Source organism: Mobula hypostoma, chromosome 8 (genome assembly GCF_963921235.1).
Source record: "Mobula hypostoma chromosome 8, sMobHyp1.1, whole genome shotgun sequence".
Taxonomy (NCBI): domain Eukaryota; kingdom Metazoa; phylum Chordata; class Chondrichthyes; order Myliobatiformes; family Myliobatidae; genus Mobula; species Mobula hypostoma.
The window spans coordinates 94,929,430-94,948,222 of record NC_086104.1 but is presented as its reverse complement, the minus strand read 5'-3'; the positions used below and the strand labels follow the sequence as shown (position 1 = coordinate 94,948,222).

General features: G+C 47.3%; 1 protein-coding gene across 1 annotated transcript in view; it reads right to left on the bottom strand.

Moving 5' to 3' along the window:
- Positions 1 to 17,281, bottom strand: part of LOC134350176 (cofilin-2-like) — a 41,266-nt gene extending 23,985 nt beyond the window's left edge. Inside the window, exons 1-2 of the mRNA XM_063055147.1 lie at positions 17,167 to 17,281; positions 1,959 to 2,242 (exon numbers count right to left, since the gene is read on the bottom strand). Of these exons, the coding sequence (XP_062911217.1) occupies positions 1,959 to 2,242; positions 17,167 to 17,169 (287 nt within the window). The 5' untranslated portion in view covers positions 17,170 to 17,281. The remainder of the gene's footprint in view (positions 1 to 1,958; positions 2,243 to 17,166) is intronic.
- Positions 17,282 to 18,793: the final 1,512 nt, after the last annotated feature.

Here is an 18,793-nt window from a genome sequence, read left to right as displayed (position 1 = left end):
ATCCAGGTTTGAAGATGAATCCCTGAATACAGTCCAGTCCACGGATTCAAAGCAGTCCTGTAGGTGCTCTTGTGCTTTCCTTGTCCATACCTTCTTGATCCTCACTACTAGTACTGCAGTCTTCAGTCTCTGCCTATACTCAGAGAGTAGAAGTACAGCCAGGTGATCTGACTTCCCGGAGTGAGGGCGTGGAATAGCATGGTAGGGATTCTTGATGGTGGTGTAGCAATGGTCCAGTGTGTTGTTTCCTCTGGTATTGCAAGTGATCTGTTGATGGCAATTGATTAGTGATATTTTCAGACTGGCCTTGTTAAAATCTCCCAAAACGATGGCAAAGGCCTTAGGGTGTGCTGTTTTGTGCATGTTGATCCCATTGCTCATCTAAAGCCTGCTTGACATTGGCCTGAGGTGGAATGTATACTGCTACTAAAATGATCCTGGAAATCTTCCGTGGTAGGTAAAATGGATGGCACGTAACTGCTAGATATTCCAGGGCTGGTGGGCAGAACTGGGACAGCACTGATATATTTGTGCACCAAGAAGAGTTGATCATGAGGCATACTCCTCCACCTCTGCTTCTGAGAGACTCTATAGATCTATCCTGACGGTGTACAGTAAACCCGTCGCTCCGAATCGCTGCATCCGGTACGGAAGGGGTTAACCAGGAGTCCATGATACAAAGGATACACGCGGCCCTAATGTCCCTCTGATTCAGCACCCTGGCTCTGAGATCATTGGTTTTATTCACCAGAGACTGCACGTTTGCCAGCGAAGATAGTCAGTATTGGGAGTTTCAAACCCCGTTTCCTTAAACGCACTTGTATCCCTGACCTGCACCCATGTTTCCTACGCAGAACCCAGCGAGGAGTCCATCCGCAAGCATTGTTTCCATCAGTTTTAAGCAGCGATAGTTTGCTTAAATGCATTAAGACATCTTTGTTGATTGCACTGACCTTGGAAGCAGTTGTGCTTTTTAGCTGTATCAGGCTGAAATGAGAATATTTAATCATATCCACTGCTGCGACATGAGTCGCCCTGAGGTGCCCCAGAAAAAAATGATTTAGCAGGATATTCAGATATTTAGAACTGTGCACGAGAGGACACAGGTTTAAGGTGCTTGCAAGTTGGTACAGAGGAGATGTCAGGAGTAAGTTCTTTTACACAGAGAGTGGTGAGTGCGTGGAATGGGCTGCCGGCGATGGTGGTGGAGGTGGAAATGATAGGGTCTTTTAAGAGACTCCTGGACAGGTACAAGGAGCTCAGAAAAATAGAAGGCTATGGGTAACCCTAGGTAATTTCTAAGGTAAGGACATGTTCGGCACAGCCTTGTGGGCCAAAGGGCCTGTACTGTGCTGTAGGTTTTCTATGTTTCTATGATACGGGAAACACACAGGCAAATGGATTGCTCTGCCTCCGATGCCCTGTACCACATTTGTGTTCTCTGCTTCTACCCATGACCACCGGGCCTCAGACCCAAGGTTGTGCAAGAGGTGGCCCTGGATCTCCTCCACTTGTTTTAGGGCAACAGGATTTGGATCCCCTACCCACAGATGCTGACTAACGTACCTATAACTACCTGCAATTCCGATTTCTCACATCGAGAGATTTAGTCATCTCCAGACACCCTGGTGTCCATTTTTTTTTTGTGCCTTTCCATCCTAGACTATTTCAATATAGTAGGCACTTGATGAATTTGGAATCGCAATGCAGGGAGAAGAACTTAACCATCAACACTTGGGACACAATTACGTTACTCACAGGGTTAATTCATGGGCAGACATCATGTGTTTCTCAGTGAGATGACAAGATAGCCACCTGCTTGAGCAGAATGTTTTGACATTTGCCCTCTTTCTCCTGTTCAGTGAGGCCACGCCTGAACATCACTCTCTCAAAATCTAAGCTGCCTTAAGCTCCAAAACTTCTACAGATCCAAGATGAGCAGACAGTGAAGAACGTACCACAGTATTAGGACCAGATCATCCTTGGAGAGATAATCCTTGGTGTCATAACAGAGATCAAAAATTAAAATGCAGCAAGTGTCAGGTTTTAAGTGACTCAGTAACTGCTGGTACCCATCCCTGTAGGTTTGCTGCTGTGTCACATAGTCCTCATCCACAACCAGGCATTTCTCATCCTTGCTCAAGTTCAGACGCAGCAACTTCCTCCTGACAAGTCCTGCCTTCCGAATCTTCATCGTTTCAAACTCTTCAATGACCCGTTGGTGAATACCGATTCCAGATTGCTGCCAAGACAAAATTCATCTTGCATTTAAAAGAAGATTGCACTTTGAAGTTTGAATGAAACACACACACATGTATACATATTTCATGCACAAACACACCCTTAAATATACACATATACATCACACATACACACAACTTGTAAATGTCTTTGACTACGTCCAATTCCAAAAAAGAGTGAATCTACTTGCAGTAAGGAGGAATATTGATTTGACCATCACAACTCAGTATTGAGAATTTTAGAGTCATAGGGACTTATGGTGGGGGAACACGCCTTTGACCCATCGAGTCTGGACCAATCATCAACCTCCCATCTTTACACAAATCTTACCCCACAGTTTACCATTCCCACACTTCTACTAAATTCTTACGCTCGCCTACACACCAGGGGCAACCTAAAGTGGCCAATTAGCCTATCAGCTCGCACGTCTTTGGGACGTGGGAGGAAACTGACGCACCTGCAGGAAAGCCTCACAGCAATATGGAGACAATCCATGGACTATATAGACAGAATTCAAGGTCAGGATTAAATCCGGGCCCCTGGAGCAGTGAAGCAGCAGTGATACCATCTGCAGGACTGTGCCACGCCAATTCCCAGCTTCCCACTCAGCAGACGATCATTTCCCCACAAACAACCTTGCCTGGGCAAGATTGTATGGAAGACCGGCAGTTGCTCATGCTGCAAGTCTCCCCTCTCCATGCCACTGATGTTGTCCAAGGGGAGGGCACTAGGGCCAATACAGCTTGGCACCGGTGTCATCGCAGAGCAGTGTGTGGTTAAGTGCCTTGCTCAAGGACACAACACACTGCTTCAGCTGAGGCTCGAACTAGTGACCTTCAGATCACTAGACCAACACCTTAACCACTTGGCCATGCGCCAACAATGATCTGGTACATTGTGATGGCAAGCTGAAGAAGACATTGTGGAGGTCCTTGCAGAGATTTCTGCTTCACCTCTGGTCACAGGTTAGGTTCTGGAGGACTGGAGAGTGGCTAATGTACTCTTACTTCATCCTCCTGGTTTCCCCTATCGCCTTGTGATTCTCTCTCCCCTCCCCCACCTTTTAAATTTACTCCTCGGTTTTGTTTTTACTCCAGTCCTGCCGAAGTGTTTCGGCCTGAAATGTCGACTGCACTTTTTCCCATAGATGCTGCCTGGCCTGCTGAGTTCCTCCAGCATTTTGTGTGTGTTGCTTGGGTTTCCAGCATCTGCAGATTTTCTCTTGCATGTAATGTGGTCTATTATTTAAAAAGGATAGCAAGAACAAGCCATGAAACTAGTAAGTCTGACATTGGTGGTGGGTAAATTGCTGAAGGGGATTCTGAGGGACAGGATTTACCAACGTTTGGAGAAACAAGGTCTGATTCAGCACAGTCAGCACGGCCTTATCCATTGGATGTCACTTCTGGCAAATTTTCTGGTATTTTTCCAAGAGCTAACTATAGTGAAGGTGGGGCAGTAAATGTTTTCTGTATAGACTTCAGCAAGACTAGTCTGGAAGGTTAGATTACAATGGGATCCACGGGGAGATAGCAGATCAAATTCCTAATTGGCTCAGTGGTAAGAACCAGGGTGTGATGGTCATGAGGGGCTTCTTAGACTGGAGGCCGGAGTCTAGTTATGTGTCACAAGGGTCAGTGCTGGGACTTTTGTTGTTTATAATTTCTATAAGCAATTTGGATGTGAACGTACAAGGCACAGTGAGCAAGTTTATGGCTGATTCTGAAATAGGTCACGGTTTCTGATTGTGCAGATGCTGATGAACAATTTCAGTGGACAACAAAGATTTTGCTTCCTCAATATTCTTGGGTGTATCTTATGGATTTTGGGCTTCTGATCATGAAAATCACCATGAAATTTTCCTATCACACACCATTTTAAAAAAAATTGCCTATATTTGTTACTTCAGTTCATAATTCAAGTCAATTAAAATATTGCCCACAATATAAGCTGAAACCATAAAGGGCAACATGTCACTGAAGACTAATTTTCTTCATTCCCATTTACACTTCTTCCCTGCAAATCTTGGCATTGTCAGTGACGAGCGGGGTGAAAGGTTTCTCCAGTACATTGTTTAAGAGCTAAGAGGTAATGTTGCAACTATATAGGACCCTGGTCAGACCCCACTTGGAGTACTGTGCTCAGGTCTGGTCACCTCACTACAGGAAGGACGTGGAAACCATAGAGAGGGTGCAGAGGAGATTTACAAGGATGTTTCCTGGATTGGGTAGCATGCCTTATGAGAATAGGTTGAGTGAACTCGGCCTTTCCTCCTTGGAGCGATGGAGGATGAGAGGTGACCTGTAGAGGTGTACAAGATAATGAGAGGGATTGATCATGTGGATAGTCAGAGGCTCTTTCCCAGAGCTAAAATGGCTAGCACGAGAGGGCACAGTTTTAAGGTGCTTGGAAGTAGGTACAGAGGAGATGTCAGGGGTAAGTTTTTTACGCAGAGAGTGGTGAGTGTGTGGAATGGGCTGCCAGCGGCTGTGGTGGAGGCGGAAACGATAGGGTCTTTTAAGAGACTCCTGGATGGCTACATGGAGCTTAGAAAAATAGAGGGCTATGGGTAAAGCGTAGGTAGTTCTAAGGTAAGGACATGTTCAGCACAGCTTTGTGGGCCGAAGGGGCTGTATTGTGCTGTAGGTTTTCTATGTTTCTATATGGTCATGGAGAAAGACCATCAGGGCAACTGGATCCATCAGCGCTGGCTGATTATTGTTGGACACTTAAGCGAGAAGCCTCAGACACCAATTACAATCAAAGATCATCAACAAAACGCTTTTAGCTTCGTTGAACTATTGCAAGGCATCAGCACCGTTATGCAATTAAACACATTATATTCAATAAAAGTTAATTTCTTGCTTATCCAGATTCCTACGTGATACAAGTAACCTGAAACTATATTTGCATTCAGCTTCAAGCGGTGTGTCACAAACAAAGAAAAAATTCTGAGGAAAGGCAGCAAAACTTTTGAAAAAATTTGTTGTTCAGTGTTACTGGGTAAGCTTAGTCAGCAAGGTGTACGGGTGCAGGGCTGGCAAATGGGTTTCAATCCAGGTAAATGAGAGGCTTTGCCGTTTGAGAGAGGAAACCATGGACTGGTAATGGTAGGGCCTGGGGGGATTTGTGGAACAAAGAGACCCGGGATTTCAGGTACATAGTTCACTGAAAGTGCTATGCCAGGTAAATAAGCTGGTAAAGAAGGCATTTGGCATGCTGATCTTCGTTAGCCAGGGACGGAGTAGAAATTCTATCAGTAAATTAAAATCTATACTATGAATGAGTTGGAAAGTTACATATAATGCCGGTGAGCTTGCACTTTGAGTACCATGTAGAGTTTTTGTCGCCCTGTTGTATGAAAGATGTTATACCAGAAAGAGTGCAGAAAATATTTACCAGATGTTAAATACAAGATAATCTGCAGATGCTGGAAATCCAGAGCACTGGAGGGACTCAGCAGGCCAGGCAGCATCTACAGAAAAGAGTAAACTGTCAATGTTGCCGGCTGAGACCCTGCATCAGGACTGAGAAGGAAACAGAGAAACATAGAAAACTTACACCACAGTACAAGCCCTTCGGCCCACAAAGCCATGCCAAGCATGTCCTTATCTTAGAAATACCTACGCTTACCCATAGCCCTCTATTTTTCTAAGCTCCATGTACCTATCTAGGAGTCTCTTAAAAGACCCTATCGTTTCCACCTCCACCACCGCTGCCGGCAGCCCATTCCACGCACTCACCTCTCTCTGTGTGTAAAAAACTTACCCCTGACATCTCCTATGTACCTACTTCCAAGAACCTTAAAACTATGCCCTCTCGTGCTAGCCATTTCAGGCCTGATTAAAAGCCTCTGACTATCCACATGATCAATCCCTCTCATTATCTTGTACACCTCTACCTGGTCACCTCTTATCCACCGTTGCTCCAAGGAGAAAAGGCCGAGTTCACTCAATCTATTCTCATAAGGCATGCTCCCCAATCCAGGCAACATCCTTGTAAATCTCCTCTGCACTCTTTCTATGGTTTCCACATCCTTCCTGTAGTGAGGTGACCAGAACTGAGCACGGTACTCCAAGCGGTGTCTGACAAGGGTCCTATATAGTTGCAACATTACCTCTCGGCTCCTAAATTCAATTCCACAATTGATGAAGGCCAATACACCGTATGCCTTCTTAACTACAGTGTTAACCTGCGTCGCAGCTTTGAGCGTCTTATGGACTCGGACCCCAAGATCCCTCTGATCCTCCACACTGCCAAGAGTCTTAATATTAATGCTATTTTCTGCCATCATATTTGACCTACCAAAATGAACCACCTCACACTTATCTGGGTTGAACTCCATCTGCCACTTCTCAGCCCAGTTTTGCATCTTATCAATGTCCTGCTGTAACCTCTGAAAGCCCTTCACACTATCCACAACACCCCCAACCTCTGTGCCATCAGCAAATTTACTAATCCATCCCTCGACTTTCTCATCCAGGTCATTTATAAAAATCACAATGAGTAGGGGTCCCAGAACAGATCCTTGAGGCACACCACTGTTCACTGACCTCCATGCAGAACATGACCCGTCTACAACCACTCTTTGCCTTCTGTGGGCAAGCCAGTTCTGGATCCACAAAGAAATGTCCCCTTGGATCCCATGCCTCCTTAATTTCTCAATAAGCCTTGCATGGGGTACCTTATCAAATGCCTTGCTGAAATGCATATACACTACATCTACAACTCTACCTTTATCAATGTGTTTAGTCACATCCTCAAAAAATTCAATCAGGCTTGTAAGGCACGACCTACCTTTGACAAAGCCATGCTGACTATTCCTAATCATATTATGCCTCTACAAATGTTCATAAATCCTACCTCTCAGGATCTTCCCCATCAACTTACCAACCACTGAGGTAAGACTCACTGGTCTATAATTTTCTGGGCTATCTCTACTCCCTTTCTTGAATAATGGAATAACATCCGCAACCCTCCAATCCTCCAGAACCTCTCCCGTTCCCATTGATGATGCAAAGATCATTGCCAGAGGCTCAGCAATCTCCTCCCTCGCTTCCCACAGTAGCCCGGGGTACATCCCGTCTCCTCCCGGTGACTTATCCAACTTGATGCTTTCCAAAAACTCCAGCACATCCTCTTCCTTAATACTTACATGTTCAAGCTTTTCAGTCCACTGCAAGTCATCCCTACAATCGTCAAGATCCTTTTCCATAGTGAATACTGAAGCAAAGTATTCATTAAGTACCTCTGCCATCAGCTCCAGTTCTATACACACTTTTCCACTGTCACATTTGATAGGTCCTATTCTCTCACATCTTATCCTCTTGCTCTTCACATACTTGAAGAATGCCTTGGGGTTTTCGTTAATCCTGTCCACCAAGGCCTTATCATGGACCCTTCTGGCTCTCCTAATTTCATTCTTAAGCTCCTTCCTGCTAGCCTTATTATCTTCTTGATCTCTATCAGTACCTAGATTTTTGAATATTTCATAAGCTCTTCTTTTCTTCTTGACTAGATTTACAACAACCTTTGTACACCACAGTTCCTGTACCCTATCATCCTTTCCCTGTCTCATTGGAACATATATACGCGGAACCCCACGCATATATCCCCTGAACATTTGCCACATTTCTTCCGTATGTTTCCCTGAGAACATCTGTTTCCAATTTATGCTTCCAAGTTCCTGCCTGATAGCCTCATATTTCCCCTTACTCCAATTAAACGTTTCACTAACTTGTCTGTTCCTATCCCACTCCAATGCTATGGTAAAGGAGATAGAATAGTGATCACTATCCCCAAAATGCTCTCCCACTGAGAGACCTGACACCTGACCACGTTCATTTCCCAATACCAGAGCAAGTACAGCCTCTCCTCTCGTAGGCTTAGCTACTTATTGTGTCAGGAAACCTTCCTGAACACACCTAACAAACTCCACCCTATCTAAACCCTTCACTCTAGGGAGATGCCAATCAATCTTTGGGAAATTAAAATCTCCCACCACAATAAACCTGTTATTATTACACCTTTGCATAATCTGTCTCCCTATCTGCTCCTTGATGTCCGTTACTATTGGGTGGTCTATAAAAAACACCCAGTAGAGTTATTGACCCCTTCCTATTCCTAACTTCCACCCACAGAGACTCCGTAGACAACCGCTCCATGTCTTCCTCCTTTTCTGCAGCCGTGACAATATCCCTGATCAGCAGTGTCAAGTCCCCACCTCTTTTGCCTCCCTCCCTGTCCTTTCTGAAACATCTAAAGCCTGGCACTTGAAGTAGCCATTCCTGCCCCTGCACCATCCAAGTTTCTGTAATGGCCACATCATAGCTCCAAGTACTGATCCACGCTCTAAGCTCATCCACTTTTCTCATAAAGATAATAATAATAAGGAATGAGGAAGACACCAGAATAAAAAGGTGGGGGGAGAGGAAGGAGGCTAGCTGGAAGGTGATAGGTGCAGCCAGGTGGGTGGGAAAGGTCAAAGGCTGAAGAAGGAGGAATCTGATAGGAGAGGAGAGTGGACAACAGGAAAAACTTTGACTATCTATTCATCTCCATAGATGTTGCCTGACATGCTGAGTTCCTCCAGCATTGTGTGTGTGTGTTGCTTTAGCAGAAGTAGCCTGGGCAAGGGGGGCTTGAATTACACGGAGAGGTTACATCGAACAGGACTTCATTTCCTAGAACACAGGAGCCTGAGGGTGACCTGGAGCTATGGAAGACATGAGGGGCAGACAGGATGAAAACATACAGACTTTTTCCCCAGGGAGAGGGTGCTGAAAACAAGAGGTTATAGGCTTAAGATCAGAGGCCAGAGATTTAAGGGACATGGGGGGAGGCAATTTCTTCAAACAAAGGCTTGTGTGTATTTGGAAAAAGCTGCCAAAAATTGTGGCCAAGGCAGGTGCATTAACAACCTTTAAAAGCCACCAAGATAATCATATGGATGGGCCAAATGTGGGTTGATGGGACTCGCTTCCTGGGCAACAGAGTTGGCATGGACAAGTTGAGTCAGAGGTCTGTTTCCATGCTGTGTGACTCTAGGTCTCATGGTGATAGGGGAAAGTTTTAAAGAGGAGTGTGTCTTTCCCACAGAGGGTGCTGGGGGATATAGAATGAATTGCCACAGGAAGTTGACCTGATTGGCCTTTCTCAGCAGCCATTTTTATTTAGGGACATTGTGCAGAGTAGGCCTGCCACACCCAGCGTGCCAGCGAGCAACCCACCAGTTCAATCCTAGCCTAATCACGGTGCAATTTACAATGACGAATTAACTTACTAACCAGTACACTTTTGGACTGTGGGAGGAAACCAGAGCGCCCAGAGGAAACCCACATACACACGGGAAGAGTGTACAAACTCCTCACAGAGGCTGCCCGAATCGAACTCTGACCCGAGCTCTAACAGCGCCATGTTAATCGTTACGCCAATGTGGCATCTCTTTGTTTATGCAGATATCTAATCAGCCAATCATGTGGCAGCAATTCAGTGCTTAAAAGCACGCAGACGTGGTCAAGAGGTTCAGCTGTTGTTCAGACCAAACAACAGAACGGGGAAGAAATGTGATCTAAGTGACTTTGACTATGGAATGATTGTTGGTGCCAGATGGGGTGGTTTGAGTATCTCAGAAATTGTTGATCTGGGATTTTCACACACAACAATCTCTAGAGTTTACAGAGAATGGTACATAAAACAAAAAAAAAGCACATCTAGTGAGCAGCAGTTCTGTAGGGGAGAGGAAAAAAAAAACCTCGTTATTGAGAGAGGTCAGAGGAGAATGGCCAGACTGGTTCAAGCTGACAGGAAGGTGACAATAACTCAAATACCACACATTACAATAGTGGTGTGCAGAAGAACATGCCGGAACAGACAACACATTGAACCTTGAAGTGGATGGGCTACAGCAACAGAAGACCATGAACATACACTCAGTGGCCACTCTATTAGATACAGGGGGTATCGAATAAAGTGGCCACTGTCTGTACGTGCACAAAATATGTAGCGCCACAGCTCAAAACTATGCAGTGTTGGAGAAAGGCCAGGTGTTCAGAAAAAATAGGTATTTAACAAATATTTTTAAAAGAGTATTTGCTACAAATCAGGAGGTTTAAAAGGTTGTGCAAGCGCTTAACGTTCGGGTTTGACTCATGAAAGGGGAGTGTGTGGGAGGATTTCTGGAATTTATTGCTGTAATCCAAAGTATCTTTCAAAACTTTATTTAAGGTGCCCTGGACACAGAGGGATGAATACTGTTCTGTCCCACTGGGGCTGCGTCAGCTACGTGGCACTGGGAGGAGCAATTTGTGAGCTGTGTGGATGGACCACGTTAAGTCTGCAATGCAAATTAAAAGAGAACTGCAAAAGCTAAAAATTTGAAAATTAAAAAAAAACACTGGGAAGAAATCAGGTCCAGCACATGGCGGGAGGGTGGGAGGCGCAGGGGAAGGTTGGAGAGATAGCGGACCTGAATGACAGGAGTGGTTGTAGAGCTGGCTCGGAGAAGGTGGGAAGGCCTGGTGGGGCCGTAGATAGGGGGTGGTGAACGAAATCCAAAATACCAGCAGAACAGGGAGGAGACTGCGCTAGAAATGAGGGGGACAAGTAAAGCTGCTATCACAAATGGTTCAATTCATTGCAGAGGTCACAGAAAGACCTTGTCACCTCCGCTGATGTTGTGTTGCTCAGTAGCAGTGAAAGAGGAGGAAGACGGAGAGAGATCAGAGTGGGAATGGAATGGGGAATTAAAGAGGCCAGTCACTCACATTCAGAAAGTAAGGAGGCATCAGATCCAGGGAAACCTGGCCTGGCTGTGTGGATATAGAACAGGCTTGCGCGCACAAGACACAGGGTGGTTAGTAGATGGAATGTTTTCTGCCTGGAGGCCGGTGACCAGTGGTGTTCAACAGGGGACCCCTGCTCTTGTCAAATTTTATAAATGGCTTGGATGAGGAAGTGGAAGGGCGGGTCGGTAAGTTTACAGATGACATGAAGGTTGGTGGAGTTGTGGATAGGGTAGGAGGTTGTCGTAGGTTGCAATGGGACTCTGACAGGAGGCAAAGCTGGGCTGAGAAGTGGCAGATGGAGTTCAACCCAGGAAAGCATGAAGAGATTCACTTTGGAAGGTCAAATTTGTAGGTAAGGCTAATGGTAGGGTTCTTGGCAGCGTGGAGCAACAGAAGATCATGGGGTCCACATCCATATATCCGTCAAAGTTTCTGTCCATTGTTGGCCTTCATTAGTCAGAGGACTAAGTTGAAAATCCATGAGGTAATGTTGCAGATCTATACAACCTTGATTACCCCATGCTGGAATATTGTGTGTTCAGTTCAGGTTGCCTTACTATAGAAAAGATGGGAAGCTTTAGTGAGGGTGCAGAGATTTGCCAGGATGCTGCCTGGATTACAGAACATAGAACATAGAATAGTACAGCACAGTACAGGCCCTTCGGCCCACAATGTTGTGCCGACCCTCAAACCCTGCCTCCCATATAAGCCCCCATCTTAAATTCCTCCATACACCTGTCTAGTAGTCTCTTAAACTTCACCAGTGTATCTGCCTCCACCACTGACTCAGGCAGTGCATTCCACGCACCAACCACTCTCTGAGTAAAAAACCTTCCTCTAATATCCCCCTTGAACTTCCCACCCCTTACCTTAAAGCCATGTCCTCTTGTATTGAGCAGTGGTGCCCTGGGGAAGAGGCGCTGGCTATCCACTCTATCTATTCCTCTTATTATCTTGTACACCTCTATCATGTCTCCTCTCATCCTCCTTCTCTCCAAAGAGTAAAGCCCTAGCTCCCTTAATCTCTGATCATAATGCATACTTTCTAAACCAGGCAGCATCCTGGTAAATCTCCTCTGTACCCTTTCCAATGCTTCCACATCCTTCCTATAGTGAGGTGACCAGAACTGGACACAGTACTCCAAGTGTGGCCTAACCAGAGTTTTATAGAGCTGCATCATTACATCGCAACTCTTAAACTCTATCCCTCGACTTATGAAAGCTAACACCCCATAAGCTTTCTTAGCTACCCTATCCACCTGTGAGGCAATTTTCAGGGATCTGTGGACATGTACCCCGAGATCCCTCTGCTCCTCCGCACTACCAAGTATCCTGCCATTTACTTTGTACTCTGCCTTGGAGTTTGTCCTTCCAAAGTGTACCACCTCACACTTCTCCGGGTTGAACTCCATCTGCCACTTCTCAGCCCACTCCTGCATCCTATCAATGTCTCTCTGCAATCTTTGACAATCCTCTACACTATCTACAACACTACCAACCTTTGTGTCGTCTGCAAACTTGCCAACCCACCCTTCTACCCCCACATCCAGGTCGTTAATAAAAATCACGAAAAGTAGAGGTCCTAGAACAGATCCTTGTGGGACACCACTAGTCACAATCCTCCAATCGGAATGTACTCCCTCCACCACGACACTCTGCCTTCCGCAGGCAAGCCAATTCTGAATCCACCTGGCTAAACTTCCCCAGATCCCATGCCTTCCAACTTTCTGAATAAGCCTACCGTGTGGAACCTTGTCAAAAGGGATTTTATACGGTGCTTTCTACTATCAAGGAAAGAAATATCAGTAAAACACAAGACTTATGTCCATTCGGCCCATTGGATCTGCTCTGCCATTTCACCCTGACCAATCAAGAACCACTCAACCTCTGCTTTAATGACTTGGCCTCCACAGCCGTCTGTGGCAATGAATTCCACAGCTCCACCACCCTCTGAACAAAGAGCATGACACAACGCTTTACAGTCCTGTAAGTGGATCTCTCTGATGCTGCTGTGCTGACCTGGTACTGACTAGATTAAAATCACATGTGCTTAGCAACTCTTTTCAATTGCCCCATTCCAAAGAAACCCTGGGCAGCAGTGGGACTGAACAAAGCCATCTTAAACGGAGAAGGGGGAGAAAAGTATTTTCTAGATACAGCCTCAGCTGCAGCAGGGCTGGGTCAACCAGATTCTTCAGATAAATCTGATCTGATCTTAGCCTCAACTTTCCTGCCTACTTCCTGTTCTCTCTTGTACCACGTTGGGAGTACTATGAACAGTTTTGGGCCCTATATTTACAAAAGGATATACAAGGGAGTTTAGTTAATTGGTTCATCAGTTACTCGGGGCAACCGCTTATTATGGACAACTCTTAAAGAACAAAAACTAATTGAGAAAATAGACAGGATCCCCTTCATTTATTTAGGGCTCTCTGCCACAGTTTCTAACTAGCATCAGTCACGTGCACTTGTGTGGTTGTTAGACACTGCACCATGCTTAGAGTGAACAGTTTCAAAGTAGTGTCATTTGTGTTCAAAAAGTAGTCATTTTTGTCATTTATACCTGTCGTGAAATAAGCAGCAAGACAAGTTAGAACCGTTTTGCTCACTACAGTTTCAAGCATTCAGGCTAGGAGATGCCAGAAACGGCCAGGAGTGAAAATGAAACGATTTCACTACTTCAACACGGAGAATTTGAAGACATCAACAATGATCTTGAATGTTAAAATGAAAATGAAGATTTGGAGGATGTAATTATTGAAAGCGTTGTCTGAAGGTAGTCCATTATCTGCACTAGGGTATCTGAGCTGATTTTGTTAATTTACAGTCAATCAAAGAGCACTAGGACAGTTCCACTCACTTGACCGTAAAAATCCCGGTCCACTGGTACAAGTAGTCATCACAAACTGGAGTCTTCCTTGGTTGCAGTGGACAACCATCCCTTCTTCTGTGCCTTATCATGCCTTTTGCTCCCCATGAAGGCATTGTAGAACCACCTTCTTGGCCGTTGCTCCTGTGGTACAAGTATCTCGCTACCTTTGCCTGAATCGGCAGTATTCGCTGCTCCATATAGCAGAGAACTCCAAAATGTTCAAACCTCAGACAGACAAAATTGCTCTTCACTCTATTCTTAAACTAGGGGAAGTGTCCTCTATGGTCCTCCCAGAACGTAGAATTCCAATTCAGCCACACCAACGTCTTTGCCCATCTACCAATGCCCCTCGCACAGTGTTTTCTTACTGCCCATTCCATCATTGGCATGAAGTTCCTCCATCTCTGGCGGTGGTCAGGGCTTCCCTCATCATGTCAGTAGCTTCTGTTCAGTTCTCACTACTGTCAGTCATGCAGGTCCCAGGTGGAGACTCAGGAATACCGTCACTCTCAGATGCAGAAGGATTCTTCATTGCTGTTTCTGTAACCGTTTTGTTTTACCAGTCAGGGTTGTTGGCCCTGAGCTGAACCCCCAAACCTGGAGGACCGGTTGACCACTCTTAGTCTGGCCTCTACCCTTGACCTGTTTGGCTTGGGTGACCCTACCAACAGCCAAAGCACAAAGCCCTGACTCCAGCCAGCATAGCTCTCCGGGTCAGTGAGGCACGCAAACCTCCAAACCATGGCAGCGTACAGGCAGAAGCAAAATTCGGCTTTGCAAAGACAGAGTCTTGAGCCACTTCAATAGTAATCCGCTCCTTCACATTCCCCCTTCCTCAACACCGACTCAATTTCACAAACTCCACTGACCACAGACGCTTTGCCCTCCTCAGATCTCAACTCCCCGTTACTTTTATCCGAGCACCGCACGTGGAGTCAAGGCAAACGGGTTGCCCGGTGATGCAGAGGACCACCTCACAGATCTGGAGACACTGGTTCAGTCCCAGCCCCAGGCTCTACCCTCTGCACGTTCTCCTATCACCAACCCCACCCAGAGTGCTCCCAGTTCCTCCCACATCCGAAAGCGATACATTTAAGGTGAGAGGGGGAAATTTCACAGCAGATGCGAGGGGCAAGTTTTATTTTAAACACAGAGATTGGTGGGTGCCTGTAATGCCCTGCCTGGGGTGGTGGTAGAGGCAGATACATTAGGGACATTTAAGAGAGTTTAGATAGCCCCATGAATGTGTGAGAAATGCAAGGATATGGACAATGTGTAGGCAGGAGGGATTAGTGTAGCTGGCCATTTGGACTGGTGCAGAACAACATCGCTGACCAGAGTGTGTTCCTGTGCTCTACCGTTCTACGTTCTATGAACGCGGGCTGGTGGGTGTAGAAACTGGGGGGAATTGATGGGAATGTGGAGAGGATAAAAACTGGGATAGACATGGGCTTACTTGGGTGGCGTGGGCTGCAGGGTTTTCGTGCTCCATCCCTGAAGTGACTCCACCCACGGCCGCCCTCTCGTCTACATCGTTTACACCGAGCCATCAGCCTCGCCTGCTTCTACTCGTCCTAACTCGGCAGCCTGGAACTTTCCCAGCAACAAATTCATTTTAAAAAACCTGCCGAGCGACAGAGACAAGGAAACAGGTCCCTGCGCCACACTGAGTGTGCACTGGGCGTCAGGTACCCACCGGTCCTTTGCGCATTTTCTGCTGTTAGTTCAGGTTCCCCTTCGCTCGTTGTAGACATTGCCACTGGGTGTCTCCTCCCCACCGCGCCCAGACCAGACAGCTGATATGATGCCAGCTCTGCCCTGTAGGAGCAGTCGTGTGCACCAGGTCCTTGTGGACGGGAGGTCAGCGACTGCACGCCAGTCAGGCAGTGGCACAGTCGTACAGCAGCTGATCCAAGTGTTTTAAGTGAGAGTGCCTGCGATCGCCGATCAGAGTTCGAGTCCTACCCCGCTGTCTGTAAGGAGTTTGTTCATTCTCCCCGTGATCACACGCCTCGCCCCTGCCCCCCCCCCCGGGTGCTCCAGTTTCCCCCACATTCCAAGGATGTCAGGATTGGGGTTAATCAACCGGAATGCCACACTGGCACCGGAAGTGTAGCGACTCCTGCGGGCTCCCCCTCAGCACAATCCCGACTGATTAGATTTGATGAAGGACGACGGATTTGACATCAGGTTTTGATGCACCTGTGACGATTCAAGCTCGTCTTTCAGCACTCTTTAACACTGCCGTTACAGCGACAACAACGGAGAGGGTGGCTGGCCTTTCTGCCACCTAGCCCCTGCTGGCCAGGAAGCCCTGGTTTACACTGCTCCTGCTTTTCCCTCTACATTCCGCCAGATTCTGCCCGGACCCACACACCAGAAACAATTTGCAACCTAGCAACCTGAATGTGGCAGGCAAATGTTCACCTCCACCAAGCCAGCTCTAGCAGCGGTGCACCGACTGCAGGTTCCTACCAGCCGGGCGACAGGAATTCTGATGATCTTAACAAACCCCGCAGGCCTGCGGATGAGCTGGCCGCTGCCTTGCAGCCCTGCCTTCGTAAGCAGAGGTGACTCACCCTCCATACCTGGTCTGACAGGTAAAACAACACTTGATAGTTCGCTCTCCATCGCAAAGGGAGAGGAGATGGTTATTTACGCGCACAAACACACAGAAACATTCATACCCACTCACATACACAGAAACACGCCTACACACAGCGCGCAAACACACACACACAATATTACTCGTCATGAATCCAAAAAATAAGTTCTGAACAAAGTCTGCGCAGTAAGACAATAGTGCATAGCGTGCGGACAAAACCTCAAAACATCGAAGAATGGATCAACAATTCATATTCCTGGTGGAAATCCCCCCCCCCACCCCTACCCCCACACACACGGGTTACACCTTTGGGATGCACCCGAGTCTCGGAGTTCACGGTCAACCCCAGCTGCGGGGTCCGGGGCTCAGGGATCTGGTGAGCTGTAGGTGTGGGATCCGGGGTTGCGGTTATCGGAGATCTGGAGTTTTAGGGGTCGGAGCTGCGGATCCAGAGTTTTGGGCATCGAAGCTGCGAATCCGGAGTCTGGGGAGCCGGAGCTGCGAATCCGGAGTCTGGGGAGCCGGAGCTGCGAATCCGGCGTCTGGGGAGCCGGGGTTCCAGGTTTGAGGATCCGAGGCACCTCTGCGGGAGAGTGCGGATCCGGGGAGGTCAGCAGGCAATCTGCTGCTGAGGGATCCCCGTCATAGCGAGTCCGACTTACCATGGTTGTCACTGCTCTCTCTTTTTGTTCCTCTCCGTCTGTCTGTCTCACACTTGCGCTGCCGACTGCTGCCTCTGCTCCGCCTGCCCGCCCCACAGTTCCGCTCCCTCTCCAATCGTTTTCTTTCACGCCCTTTTTCCGGTGTCGCCTCTAAACTTTAACCTTTTGTTAAACCTGCTTATATTTCACCACTAGGGACTTCGGCGTCCCTTCTGCCCGTTGTGTGGGAATTTACAGCGCCCCCCAACCTGTCCCCTTGCGGTGTGTGTGCAGCGCCACTCTCTTGGGAAGGCCACAAGAGGTTCACCAGGATGCTGCCTGGATTAGAGAGTATGGGTTATAAAGAGGAATTGGACAAACACAGGCCATTCAGCCCATCGAGTGGCTCCGCCGTTCCATTCAGACTGATTTATTATCCCTCTCATCCCCATTCTTTGACACCCTTACTAGTGAGGAGGTGTTGTTAACCCTTTCCCTCCACAGATGCCGCTCGGCAGGCTGAGTTCCTCCAGCAGATCGTTTGGAGCTCCAGGGCTCTCGTATCTCCTATTTATTGGGGCTAGATCACCCCTTTTGCCCAGCCTGTGCAGCACACAACCTCCTCCCTCCCTCACTGCTATCTCTCATGTTGTGTCTGCAGAGTGAGGGAGTCAGCCACTGCACCTCCTACACCTAATAAACTGGATGTCGGTGGTCTGCTCTTGCTGTCGCCCATGTACTTCAAGGTTCAATGTGTTGTACAATCAGAGACTGTAACATTCTGGTTATTTAAGTTACCCTCGGCTTCCTGTCAGTCTGAACCAGTCTGGCCATTCTCCTCTGACCTCTCTCATTAACAAGGAATTTTTGCCGTTCACTGGATGTTTTTTATTTCTTGCACCTTGCTCTGTAATCTCTAGAGACAGTTGTGCATGAAAACCCCAGGAGATCAGCAGTTTCTGAGATCCTCAAACCAGCTCACATGGCACCAATAATCATTCCACATTCCAAGTTACTTGGGATCACATTTCTTCCCCATTCTGATGTTTGGTCTGAAGAATGACTGAACCTCTTGACCATGTCAGCATGCTTTTATGCAGAGTTGCTGCCACGTGATTGGCTGATTAGCTATTTGCATTAACGAGTAGATGTACAGGTTTGCCACTGAGCGTACGGCCCCTTCTGCCGTGGCTGATGACCACGGCCCCGGCACTAGCTCCATGTCTTCTGATCTCATATAAAAAACTAGTAATCTCAGAGGTGAATAGGCATGCCCTCCCTCTCCACTGCCCACCCACAGCCCCCTCAGGATTTGCAAAGTTTCAGTATCCTCTGGGTGAAAGTGGTCACCAAGGGAGGGATGCCGAGGGGAGTCCGAGGTGAACTGGGACAGTGTCCTTTCACTGACAGAGCCCCGACATTCCCCCTTCACAAGTGACTCCAGCCTCTCGAGGCAGCTGCGTCCCTGGAAAATGGTCCATATCGCAATCGTCCCTAATGCGAAGCTGCATCACCTGCACGTGCAATAAGAAATGCGAGATGACAAAAAAATAAGTGATGCACTTATTTCTGGCTGGCGGAGTGGAGATATGTCTCTACCAAGGGAGGTGAAAGATGCTCCTTCCCTCCGCGAGCCTGCAGGTCACCT